Source organism: Rhinolophus sinicus, linkage group LG13 (genome assembly GCF_036562045.2).
Source record: "Rhinolophus sinicus isolate RSC01 linkage group LG13, ASM3656204v1, whole genome shotgun sequence".
NCBI classification, from domain to species: domain Eukaryota; kingdom Metazoa; phylum Chordata; class Mammalia; order Chiroptera; family Rhinolophidae; genus Rhinolophus; species Rhinolophus sinicus.
This window is the reverse complement of record NC_133762.1, coordinates 28,259,205-28,272,699: the sequence shown is the minus strand read 5'-3', so window position 1 is coordinate 28,272,699 and position 13,495 is coordinate 28,259,205. Positions and strand designations below refer to the sequence as shown.

Here is a 13,495-nt window from a genome sequence, read left to right as displayed (position 1 = left end):
GGAACAGGAGGATGGCTGTGCAGTGTGGGCGGGTCTCTTACCTTCTTTGGGCCCCAGAGTCTCTTATGTATAATGGATGGGGGGTTGGACCAAGCAACAGGGAGCTGAGACTTCTGGTTTCTGCTGACAATTATGGATTGAACACTTCCTTTGTATTAAGGACACACGGTGAACAAGAGCGACATGGTCTCTCAGGCTAGTGGCAGGGACAGACATTACTCCACTGTGGTAAGAATGGAGAGGTGGAAGTTCAGAAGCTGTGAGAGCCTGGAGCTGGGGTTCTGACCCTGGTCGGGTACAGGGACGTTTTCCCCTGGAGCAGGTGATCTATAGGCTGAGATTGAACTAGGAAGTAAAGTAGGAATTGTGAATCTCATTGTTAAACCAATCAGATGAAGGGGAGGGGAGGGAGTATGCCTCAGCAAGTGGGAAGAATATGTTCAAAGGCCCTGTGGTGGGAGGAGGTGTGGATAACGAGTCTGGATTCCTTCCAAGGAAGACACCAGCCCCTGGCGGTGACTCACCGGAACCAAACTGGGCTTGGAGGGTCGGGGGCCCCTGGGAAGGGAAGGGGAGATGGGACCTGGCCTGGTGACTCTGTTGGAGCACTCCTAGGAATGTGTTCCTTCCCAGAAAAGCACCAGCAAATACACACTGAGCACCTGCCATGGGCCAGGGTCTGTGCTGCCCCATTTCATTGGGTCAACAATTGTGGGAGATGGGAACTAGTATTATTGCAGTTTTACTGATGAGAAAACCAGCTCAGAGAGGAAAAGAACTTGCCCAAGGTCTCATAGGGAATAATCAATGGAGCCAGAACTTGAACCTGGGTCTGGTTCCAAAGGGGGAGTTTCCAACCACCAGATGGTATTGACTTTCTTACCATCTTTCGCTGTCAGAATCCTAGTTGCCTTCCAGGTCCCAAACAAATGTCCCTGCCTCCTCCTGGAAGCTTTCCTTGACTACCTCAGTCCTGGGTAATCTGAGTATAAATCCAAGTTCTGCATGCCCGCAAGACCCCATGGGATCTTCCGGTCACCTCCTCCCTGGCCTTGTGCCTCAGCCTTCTCGCCCTTTAGCTCGGCTCCAAGTTTGCTCCGTTTCCTCCTTCAGTTCTTTGCCCAGATGTCTTCTCAGAGAAACCTCTCCTGATGACCTTATTTAATTTTGCCCCTTGCCACCCCACCAGACACTCTCTTCTCTGTTTTATGTCTCTCCACAGCACTTACCCAGCATCCCTTATGCTTTTACTTGCTTAACTGGTTCTCGTCCATTTCCCCGACGAGAAAGTAAGCAGAATTTTGGTCCATTTTGTTTACTGCCGTATCCCTAGCACCCATGCGTGTGACACATAATGGGAGCTTAGTAAAGATTATCAAATAAATGGATTCCATTGTCTATGGCACCCTGACTACGCTGGACTAATTCTGTGGGGGTTGCACCCCCTCCAGGATCTCTCCATCTAGGAAGCCGTCAAGCTGTGTGACCCTCTCCCTGCCTCTCTCTCTAGACCAAGGTCTTCTCATCAGTAAAACAAATGCAGTTGGACTTGAAAGTTCTTCTTGGCTGTCACAGAAAAAGAGAGAAGCTCAGACGGAAAGAGAGACCTGAGGTTGTGAGAGTGAGAGTGGGAAGGAGAGTGAGAAGTGGGGAGAGGGAGGGAAGGGGCAGCTGGAAGGAACCTCCTTCCCACACACGTGCTGTGGTGGGGGCAGGAGCAGAGGCTGGACCCTCTTCTGCACCATCTCCTCAGCCCCTCCTCCTCCCAAGGGAATTAAATTGCATCCAAACACCAGGCTCTGATTAGAGCTGGCCAGCTGGGCAGGAAGATTGATCACCCCAATTACCAGCTAGCCAAGACAGGACGATGAGGGGGGCTGAGTGAACAGGTGGGGGTGTGCCAGGGGAGGGGGTGTCAGGGTTGTCAGGGGTGGACTCCTTGCATGCCCCCGCTCACCTCCAGTGGGAGTGGGAGGTTCGGCACCCTTCTCTGTGTCTCTTGGGGACTTCGATGATCTGTTTGGCTTCCACATGGAGATTGGAGGCTTTGACCTTGTTGGGGAGAATTTCGTCCTCTAAAGGGCGGGAGAGGACTTCTGCGTGAAGCGGGGGCCTGGAATCAGGAGGTGTGGGAAAGGTTTTCCTCTCTAGGGCTGAGCTGGTCCTGATTTTCAGGGCTGTCCTATGGAGGCTCCACCGACATCACAAAATCTTTATTCCTTCGGCATCTGTTAGGCGTTTGCGGTGGCACAGGATCCCCGGAGTTACCCAGTCAAGAGGAGCCCAGGTCTGATTTACACACCTCTGGTGACAGGGAGCTCCCTGCCTCCCAAAGCAGCCCCTCCCAGGCAGGGCTGTGCCAAACCTCTTCGCCACACTCAGCCTCTCTGGCACTTCCTCTTCTTGTCCTAGCCCTACTGTGGTACCCCCAGCACACATCCAAGCCTGGCTCTTCCTGACAGCGTCCCATCTGTTCTCCTGCTCCAGGCTGTTCCCCTCCTGTTTACCCTCCCCTGTCAACTCGAGGGAATATTGGGGACCACACATCTGACCATGTCACTCTTCTGCTCAAAGACCTACGCTGGCTCCCTGTCATCTCTAGGAGACGTCTGGCTCCTCACGGAATGTCCAGTGAGTTTCTGCACGCTCACCTCTTGCCAGCTCCAGCCATCTTCCAGCCCCAGCGTCTGGACATAAGCCTGCCTCTCTGTCCTCGGAGTGGGCAGTGGACTGTCCAAGCCTCCAGGCCTTTGCACACACTGGTCTCTCTGCTGGGAGCACCCAAACCCCCTTTCAAAGGTTTCCTTAGCTTCAAGACCCAACTCAGAGGTCCCCTCCTCTGGGAAACCTGCCCCTCTGGCTGGGCAAGTCCCTCCCAGCCCCTCCCAGCGCCCACCACCCACTTACTTCCACTCACTGTTGCTGCGTCACTCCCCTGCCCACCCTGAGCTCCCAAGGTCAGTGGCCTTGTACTACCAGATCCCAGTGCCCAACGTGAGCCAGGTGAGTGACAGGGGCCCTCAGAAAACACTGGCTGACGGTAGACATGGGGGAGTGACCCTGGAAGAAACTGAGCACTCTTTGCCACCCAAACCCCACTGCACCCCCTCACCCCTTTTCTGCTCCTACCTCCAGCCTCCTCAGATCCCCCTCTGTTGTCCTAAGGAGCACTGAAGTCGGAGTCAGAAATCTACCTCATTGTCGGATTTGGAAAAGTGGCTTCCCTTCCTTAGACTCTGTCTCCCCAGCTATGAAATGGGAGGGAGGCAGAGGGAGGCTGGAGTCCATCATCTCCAACATTCCCTCTCCCTTCAGATTCTTTCTCTGGCTATGAATAGCACCTACTGTGTGTCAGTAACCATGCTAAGCACCTTACGTGCATGATTTCTAATGTACACGACATGAGATATTTTATATAAAGCACTCAGACATCGGCATGATGTCTGGCTTATTGTAAGCGTCAAATAAAGAGAAACTGCTATTATTAATGGTTATATCCTTACAGTGATCCAACATCATTCTATAGATGAGGAAATGAAGGCAACCAGAGGGGAGCGACTTGTCCCAATCACACAGCTGGCAACCATGCAGCTAGAACCAGCTGCTCTCCATCAGGCCACCCTCTGTCCTAACTGGTGGGCAAGCCCCTTTAGCCCTTCATTCAGGAAGAGAGAGATGAACAACTCCCACAAGTGCATATAGAAATCATAAAGCATGCTCTGGAGTCTGAAGGAAAAATCAGGGTGTTGTAAGATGTCACTTGGCCTGGGTGACCCAGATGGAGCAGCTTCTAGCTAATCTGGTTAATTCTTGACTGTCCTGGGCCGCTGGATCCCACCCCTCCAGACCAGCGTAGAGCCTGACCACCCTGGAAGAGGGAGCTGGATGCAGCCCCTGGCATCATCTATCCCAGTGCTGACTTTCCAAGTCCCCCCCTGTCTCTTTGAAGACTGTCCCTTTACAACTGCCCTTTCCACTGAAGGATTCAGACACAAATTGTACTTTAAATTCAATATCGGTCATTAATATTTCATGATTACAAAACGTTAAAGATAATGTCAGGGAAGGAGCGTCTGCGTGGGCAAAATGGATGACTCAGAAGTTCGGCAGAGGGGAGCTGGCATACTAAGTGGCTGGGGAGTCTTGCGGTAATCCAGCCTGACAGGAGGCGGCTCCCGGCTGAGTGCAGCGCTCTCCAAGGTGCTCTCCAGGCTCCACTGCTGTGTATAAATATTTCCCCTCTGATTCTTGTCACCTTATGTTGGTTAGACGCGGAGCGGGCAGGGCCAGCAATGACCCTGTGAGCAACCCCTGCTTCTGAGGAAGCCAAGTGGATGCTTCAGCCCCAGGGCACAGGCGGGCAGATCCATTGTCCTTGCACTTGGAGCCCAGGCTGGCTGCAGGGAGGTGGGAGGTCTGGGGTGGAGCCCTGGCCCCACACGGACTTGCTCTGTGACCTTGGGGCCATGAGTCTTCCTCCCTGAACCTCTGTTTCCTCATCTGCAAAGTGGGGATAATGATTTTGTCCTTGTCCCTTGGAGATAATGAGAAGCTGAAGTGGGTTGATTATTGGTGACACTTCCTGGCTTCATGCCTGGCACCAAGGAATTAAGACTTGAGGGGCATCTGAGGGAGAGCTGGGCTCTGGAGTCAGACAGGCTGGGGCTGGGCGTTTGGATAAATGACTCCCCCTCCCCTGAGTCTCAGTTTCCTCATCCACACAAGGGGATAACAGCAGAATCGACCTCTTAGGTGGGAAGATTCAATGAGCACATCACTGGAAAGTGCCTGACACAGACTCGGTGCTTAAGTCAAGTGCACAGTGTCAAGATCAATAGATACCATGAACTGGGCACGTATTAAGTACTAGGTTAAATTCTTTCTCTGAATTATCCTACTTAATCCTCCCACCAGCACTGGGAAGTGGCAACCATTCATTTTTCCCATTGATTAATATCCCGGTGCGGGTTGGGCAAAAGTTGTGGAGTGAGGCTCAGAGAGGGAGGGTCTCTAGCTCAGAGACCAGTCTTCTCCTTCTCCACAGTCAGATGTTGGGGACTGCTGGGTGGAATGGGGGTGGGGTTCAGAAAGCACCTAGAAAAACGAGTCCGCACAGCAATGCTGTGGTGGGAACCCGGCAGACATGGTCCAAATCCCAGTTCTGCCGCTGCACATGCTGGGGCAAGTCTCCTAACTCTCAGAGCCTCAATTTTCCCATCAGTAAAATGGGTGCTGATCTGTTACTGATCACGATTCAATACAAGCATGTTCTAGAAAGTGACTAGCCTAGCATGTGCATTAAGTAAACAGCGTAAAATGTCCCCCACATTCTTCCTCCGGTGAAATGGCAGCATTGCAGACTTTGTCTGCTACTCTAGCTGCTTTCTGAAAGAGACTCACTGGGTAGAAGCACAATGCTAAACCCAAAGGAGGGCACGCTTGTGCTGGGAGGTCAGACAGTGGGACAGGCTGGGGGAGTGGAGCTGTATATGTGGTGAGGGAGAGGAGGCATCTCTGCCCAGCAGCCAGGCCAGTCCCCTTGGCTGTGCAGGGAGCAGATTCTGGGGGGCAGGGAGGGGGAGCTCTCGTCCCCTCAGTCCAGCCGACACTTCCTCTCCAGCCACCTTTGTTATCTTCCTTTCATGTGGTTGGCGGCGGAGTGGATTCAAAGGCTTGGGAGCAGCCAGCACTGAGGTTTGAGCCAGCTTTGTATTTTCTTTTAAACTGAAGTTGAAAGAGACGAAGGGAACTTCAGCCTAGGGACTTCCTCGGCCCCAGCCCTGGAATGAGCTGGTGGGGACAGCAAAGTGGGAGGGCGCCAGCAGGAAGAGGAGGAGGAAGGCTGGCAGGAGGGTTCACAGGGGCAGGAGGAGCTTGGGGGCCCAGGTGTGCAGAGGGGAGTTTGAATGGCACGTGCCTGAGGCTCCGAGCCTCATGATTGCCTACTGGTGGCTCTGCTGCCTTCCGAGACCTTGAGAGCTGCCAGGGCGAGGCCAGCACGTTCAGGCAGCCTATGGGAGAGGCCTGGAGCTGCACTGTTTCCTGTCCTGGTGCTCCGTGGATCCCCATGCTCTTAGTTCCTTACCTCTGCAGCCTTATTTCTCTAGACCCAATGTCTCAGGCCTCCCTGCTTTCTCTTTCTCACACATCTCCCTAGCTGCACTAAAGTGTGCCTGTGAAACATGCACGCGTGCACGCACGCGCACACACACACACACACACACTCTTCCAGAAACTCAGGCCAAGCATCTTGGAATCATCCTTGATCCCTCTCCATATATTACATCCATGTCATCTCATCAGCAGGTCCTGTGGGCTCTCTCTTCATCCTGTCTCCCAAAGCCAACCACTTCTCACCTCCTCCATGGCTATCTCCATGGGCTAGGACACCATCTTCCCTTCCTGGCACTATCGCCCCTACTTTCTACTTTCAATGCAGCAGCCAGAGGTATCCTGTCAGGTAAGATCCCCGCTCTGCTCAACGCCCCCAGCACCTCCCACATCATTTGGAGGAACGCCCAAAGACCCTGCAATGACTGACCGCTCTGCCCTCTCCAACACACTGGCCTCCTGACAGGCCAGGCAAACTACCACCTCAGAGCCTTCGCACTGGCGCTTCCCTCTTCTTGGAACACGCTTCCCTCAGCTGTGGGCATGACTCCCTTACTTGACTGAGGTCTCTGTTGAAATGTCTCTTCAGAGAGGCCTTCTCCTAAGAGAAACAACACACTTTCCATCCCCATACCCTCCCCCTGCTTTCTTCTTCCCGTTTCTTATTAGCGCTTCACGTCTCCTGACATCTGATGTACGCCCTTTCTCCCAGTGTGTTGACAGGTCTAGCTCCTCCCAAAGAACACAGGAGCTTTTCTGTCTTGTTCTAGGGCTGTATTCCCCAGCCTCTACAACAGGGCTTGGTATGTAGTGGGTGATTAACAAATGCTGAGGAAAGAAAACCAGCCTCAAGTCTGGCCCTGCCCACTTGACTGGGGGGGGGGGGAGAGATCCTTCCAGCATCCCTATTATTGCCCATTCGCTTTTGCCTCCTCCGACGCCACCAGCTTTGCCCAGTTTCTTCCCCGCCTCAGCCCTGCCCCTAAGCCTTTACCCCGCCCCCATGTTTGCTCCTCCCCTCCGCTTACCGGCCTCCATGGCCAGCACCGTGATGTTGTGCCAGCCGGCTGTCTCACGGTCTAGTCCCTTGCCGGTCACGATAGCGCCCGTGTCCGCATCGATGTCAAAGACCTGGTCCAAATCTGAGTCGCGGTCGATGGCGTACCTGTGGGACGCAGAGTGCGGCGGATTGAAGGGGTCCTGGACCAGGCGGAGCCCCCTCCCATACCCCCCCACCCTAACTCACCCCAAAAGAGGGACCAACTGCCTGGGTGACACAGGAGCAGAGAAACCGTTTCCAACAGAGAACAGGGAAAGGTGATCTGGGTTTGCATCTCAGCTACACTGGGTACCTGCCGTGGGACCACTCGCAGCGCTCAAAGTTTCTGAGCCTCAGTTTCCTCAGTTGAGTAACCGGGCTAACAATTTGCACCCCACAGTTGTTGTGAGGGCTGGAAATGGGCAGAATCCCTGGCACAGAGCTAGCACTTGCTGGATATTCGATTCTTATCTTTCCATAAGAGATGACCCTAGAATTGGACTTGAGAAGGGGGCAGGGCTGGCATGGGGCAGGGGGAACAGAAGGTGCAAAGGCAGGCAGGTAAGAATTATTCAGGAAATAGCAAATGGCGCAAGATGGGTAGAACTGGGAAGTGGGGAGAGTTAGGCATCAGAACACCAGGGCACAGAATTCAGGGGTTTGACGGACTGGGGGGAGGGGAGGCTAAGGGGAATTTTGAGCAGGAGAGAGGGGGTTGGCTCTGGAGTTATGAGGCTCTCTCTAGCCGCCTGGACATGGAGGCCCCAGGCCAGAGAAATGGGCGGAGTGATGCTGTATGGAAGGGGTCTGGGGGGGAAGGCTGCTGGCCCCTCCCCGCCTGTGCAGCACGAGCGAGCTAATCTGCGGCTTTTCAGCTGCTGCGTGAAAAAGCCCTTTGTTCCGCCTTCTTCCCCGGCCTTTGTGTGGCGGCTCTAGGCCTGAAAGGCCCGTGTCCAACACATGTCTCCGGCGGCAGCCCAGAGAGGCCCCCGCCAGCGCTGGCCGCTGCTTCCCGGCGCTGATAACGTGGGCGGGGGTGCCGCCAGGCTGCACAGCCCACAAAGGCGTCGAATGCCAAGCAAGGACTCTTTGTGCTGCAGGACAAAGCAGCTTAGTGGGCGGGGCTCCGTCCGAGGCACCTGCTCCTCCCAAAGGCAGGAGGAAAGGGGCCGTTTCACCTACTTCCAGAGTTGAAAACTGAGGCCCAGGGAGGCAAGGACAACAGAAACACCCCTGCTGAGGGCTCAAAGCCCTACCTGACCCTTCAGTGGGGCTTTGGCTGCCTTACCAAACTTCTCTGAACCTCAGTTTGCTCATCGGTTGAATGGGGATAATGCCACCCAGTGGGACTGCACAGGTCTGAGAGTTGTCAGAGCTGGATTTGAATCCACTGCTACGGTGTTTCCCCGAAAGTAAGACCTAGCCAGGCAATCAGCTCTAATGCATCTTTTGGAGCAAAAATTAATATAAGAACCGGTCTTATTTTACTATAAGACTATTTACTTATTTTATTATATTATTTTACTAATATAATATAATATGATATAATACCGGGTCTTATATTAATTTTTGCTCCAAAAGATGCATTAGAGGTGATTGTCTGGCTAGGTCTTATTTTTGGGGAAACAGGGTATTTATTCTACCTGTGTGACCTTGGACAAGTCACTGGACCTTCTTGGCCTCTGTGCTTATCTGGAAAAGGGGGTGATTTATACTTATCTCCCACTGGTGTGTGTTAGAGGAGGTGATTCATGGATCTGGGCATAGGTGACAGCCCTTATTCTTTTCATATTTACTGCCATAGTGGAGGCGAAGGCTTGTGGCAAACTGCAAAGGGCTGTGCATATGGCTGTAGTGGGCATTATAGCCAGTCCCGAGTCCCCACTAATGCTCTTCCCCATCCCTAAGCTGCTAAGTCTACCTCCTCCTTGCTCCTGAGTAGTCTGGGTCCTCCTGACCTGGGTGATAATGTGTGGAAGGTTCAGACCCAAGGTGATAATCACAGCCATTGTGCAGCACTTAACAGTTTGTAGCTTGCTTTTCCTCTAGCCATCCCTCCATTTATTCCTTTATGCCTAGACATTGAGTGCCTTCTCTGTGCTGCTCTGTGCGAAGCCCTGGGGATAAAGGGGCAAACAAGACAGATGAGGTCTCTCATGGCATGGCATCCTGTGAGGATGATGTGATCTCCCCATTTTGCAGATAAGCACACTGAGGCTGAGAGAGGAAACCTGCCGAGGTTAGGACTGCCGAGTATGGTGATGCAGGTTTGTCCTGCACAAAGGTACCAGGCTGAAGGGGGAAAGGGGGGGTGAAGTCCAGCCAGTGTTCTACTTGCCAAGCCATGTAATCTTGTGCAGAAAGTATCTTCTCAAAGGGGGGCTTTTTTTTTATTTATGCAAAAGTACCCTATGGGCTAGTGATGACCCTGCCCAAGGTTGCACAGGGACTGTCACAGAATTGGAATTTGTACCCAAATTTGGGACTCTATACCCAAAGGTCTTTCTAGCTGTTGACCCATTCAAAGCTGCATTGAATGGAGTCTCAGGTCCCCTTTACCCCCAGCCTGGCCCTGTCAGATGTTTGGGTCCAAAGGAGGTAGAACCAGACTCTTGAGTGTCAGCTCAGCTGGAAGGAGCCATGGAGAGCTCCTCCTGAATTTACGGGCAGGAGACCAGAGTCTAGGAGAGGGCCAGGGTGATGACACAGCCTGGGGCTTCTGAGGGTTGGGTCAGGGCTGGGTGTGAGGCAGGGCTTGCGGGAGGATGCAGACTACCTCCTTGCTTTTCCTTCCCTTTCTGTTCAGACCTTTCTCCTCTCTTCTCCTCCCTCCTCCTTTCCTCCTCTTCCTAGTTTTTCTCTTTTGTTTCCTCCCAGAGGGGAAGGGGGACTAGAATCTAAGTGGAGGCACTGTTCCCAAGGCCAAGGGGTGGGAGGCCACCATTACCCAGCTAAAGACTTGGGGCTGCAGGTCAGTGTGGCTGGCTGAGCCCAGGTGGTTTTGTTCCAGCTCAGGGAGCCAGCGAGTGAGTGGGAGGGAGGAGTGGGATGGGCATGGCATGTGGCAAGGAGTGTGGCCTGGCAAATGTGGGAGGCGGGGGCGGGGGGAGGCTGTGTGCCTCACGTGTAGGTGCATGAGTTGTATGTCTGGTCTGTGTTGTGGGTGGAAAGTAAGTGTGTATGTGTGTGTGTGAGAGAGAGAGAGACTTGAATACGTGAGTGATGTGTGTGTGTCTGTGTGTGTGAGCTACTGCTTTGCAGTTGGAAGAACAAAGGCACAAGAGGCAGCTGCTCAGCCCTGGGTCTGGATCCAGGTCCAGGTTGACCCCAGACTCCGTCACTTCCATCTTTGAGCCTAATTTTCAGCAAAATAGAGATGATAATCCTACTTTGCAAGTAGTTGGAGGATTAAATGCCCAGCTGGGGGATAAGGTGCCTCGCTGAGTTCCAGGAAAATTTCTCTGTGAGTGAGAACTATTGTTATTCTAATTATTATTCAGAAATGTCTGGCAAGGGGTAACATAGGAGTCTCTCCAATCCCGTGTGTGGTCTGCGTGCCTGGGGCTGGGAGGCACCATGTGTGGTTGCTGGAGTATTGCCAGTGGTCTGAGAAGGACAGGAGGCAGCTTTGGGTCTAGGAGGTTCTGCTCAGATCTCACCATCCTGCTTCTTATGTGGCTGGCCAGGACCTGGAGGCCAGGAAGGAGTGGGTAGAGCGTGCAGTGAGAGAATGTGAATATGTGTCAGTGAGTATGCGTGTGCGTGCATGTATGCCTGTGCGTGTGCACGCACACATGTGCAAGGCAGGCCTGAGTATGGCGGTCAGGATTGTGGATCTGTGCCCATCTTCCCAGTAGGTTTGAAACCTAACTACGTGACTGTGGGCAAGTCACTGACTCTCTTTTCTTCAGTTTCCTCCTCTTAAAAATGGAGATGATGATGACAATAAAAATAGATAATAATACCCATCTCACAGGGTGTTTGTGAGATTAGACAAGTGACTACTAATAAAACACATAACAGTACTGGACACCTGCCACAGGATGTACGGAGTAGCTCTGATTTTTCTTTGCTGAGCAGGACTTCATGCCAGGCCTTTGTAAGGGCTTTACCTGCACGAGCTCCTTAAATCCTCCCAGGTACTGTCATCATGCCCCCTGCCATTTTACAGAGGAGGAAACTGAGGCTCAGAAGAAGCCAGGTGCCGAGTCCTGGGTCAAACGAGCTGGTGAGTGGCAGAGCCACGTTCCCAGCCCACATCTGTCCAGAGCCCCAGGTCTAAAGATACCCTCCTAAGGGCCAGCCAGGTACACCTGCCGGCTCCCACATGCTATGAACACAAAACGCTGCTGTTGCCTGGGTTAAGGTGGGAGAATGGGGAGGGCACCGCTTCCTGGCTTGGGTGTGCGTGTAGTTTTCTCTAAATGCACATACATACGTGCACATAGAGCGCACACGGGCATAATAAACACGAAAGCTCCAGGCTCATGGGTGTACAGGCTTCTGTGTCTGGGCTCATGTACATATACACACAGCAGGTTGAATGAGGCAGACCCTACCTTAGCTACTAGTGGAGAGGACTCTTCAGATACAAAAAGATTGGTCCCCCAATCACGTGATTCCTCTCTACTCACTCCACCATTTCTATGACTCTTTCCCTCTTACCCCCACCCCCAGTGGAAGGCACACACTGAAAGGGCACACACTCAAAGCCCACACATGATGCCTGGAAATCTGTACGTGGTTAGTACCGGTTGCAGAATGAAGGGGAGAAATGGGTGTCCCGACCACGAAGAAAAATGGTAATGTCCAAACACATAATCCTCCCTCCAACCTCGGGAGCCCTGAGCACAGAATCTGGTACATAGTAGACATTCAATACCTATTTTTTGAATAAACGAATCAGTCAGGTGCTATCAGGATGCCCGTTTTAGAGATGGGAAAACTGAGGCTTGGAGTGGGTGCAGTGATTTCCCCACAATTCTACAACTGAGCTGGGATTCAAACCCAGGTCTCCTCTGCTTCCAAAGCCCATGCATTTTCTGCTGCACCCACTGTGGCGTGCTGGGAGGAAATGAAATATTTGCGGGCTTTCCTGTTTTTCGATGTTCAAAGGAGACTCCCAAGGGGCTGGGGCTGGTAGGACGATGGCTGGGCTGATAAATGGCCAGGCTATCTGCAAGGCTGTCTATTCCAGAAATGAGTCCATCCTCCCTCCCTGGAAAGCCTTCGAAGGCTTTCCCCTGCCTAAGGATCAAGTCCTACTCCTTCACCTGACATTCAAGGTCCCTCACAGCCTGTCCCCTCTGTCATCTCCCAAACCCTCTCAGGTGAGCTCATTCAGCTGATTGCCCTGCTCTTGCACGTAACCTCCTGGCTCCATGATTCTATTCCTGCCACCCGGCGCTCACCGTCACTCCACCTCAGAGCACCCTTTTCTATTCCATCTTTATCCTTTTTGTTCTTGCTCAGGGCCACCTGCGAGAAGCCTGCGCTCACTCCCCTCCTTGGAGCTCCTTAGTCCTCAAGCCCCTGCCTCAGCCCAAGGCCACTCAGACTTAGATTTGTCACCAGATTCATTCTGGTGGGCCCATGTCTGACTCATGCACAGGGGAGGGCACAGCACAATTTGGGAACTGCACTAACCACAGAGAGTAACAAATACAGGGGAAATGGCAGAAGGCTGGATTCAAGAAGCAAACCATCATGGGTTAAAAGCCCATTTCTTTCCCTTTCAAGCTGAGTGACATTGGGCGAGTCACTTCTCCTCCCTGACCCTCAGTTTCTTCTTCTGTAAAATGACTAAAATAGCTCCTGAGGCACAAATGCAATAGTGTGAGGCATCTTTCACTTTCCCCAGTGCAGGGACTCAGAAAAATCACGCTATGTATCCGCATTTCCATATTTCCCAGGTACCTACTGTGCTAGGCCAAACCTCCCAGAATACCACTTCCGTTCCAGGAACACACCAAGTCTGTTCCTGCCTCAGGACCTCTGCGTTTATTATTCCCTCTACTTGGAATATGCTTCCCCACATCTTTACATGGCTGGCTCTCTCTTTATCATCCTGATCTCAGCTCCTTTGTCAACTCCTTGACCACTTAACCCAAAGCACCCCCTGTGGCCCCAATGCTTCCTTATCCTACTACCCTGTTTATTTTCTTCCATAGCTCTTATAAGCAATGATCCCATTTAATCATCTGTTGCCTTCTGTCAACAACCTTAACCACTTGTTGACTGGCTCCCCCCAGGATAAGGCAGCGTCCATGTGGGCAGGGACAGAGTATTGTCACCACTATTTCTGCTTGCCTGGAATGGTGCTGGACATGCCTCAATGTGTAGGTG

General features: G+C 52.6%; 1 protein-coding gene across 4 annotated transcripts in view; it reads right to left on the bottom strand.

Moving 5' to 3' along the window:
• The window catches only part of CDH22 (cadherin 22), a 123,195-nt gene that overhangs the window by 14,817 nt on the left and 94,883 nt on the right, over positions 1-13,495 (bottom strand). For all 4 annotated transcript variants that reach the window (XM_074317219.1, XM_074317217.1, XM_074317218.1 and 1 more), the window contains one exon: positions 7,140-7,276. In XM_074317219.1, the coding sequence (XP_074173320.1) occupies positions 7,140-7,276 (137 nt within the window). The remainder of the gene's footprint in view (positions 1-7,139; positions 7,277-13,495) is intronic.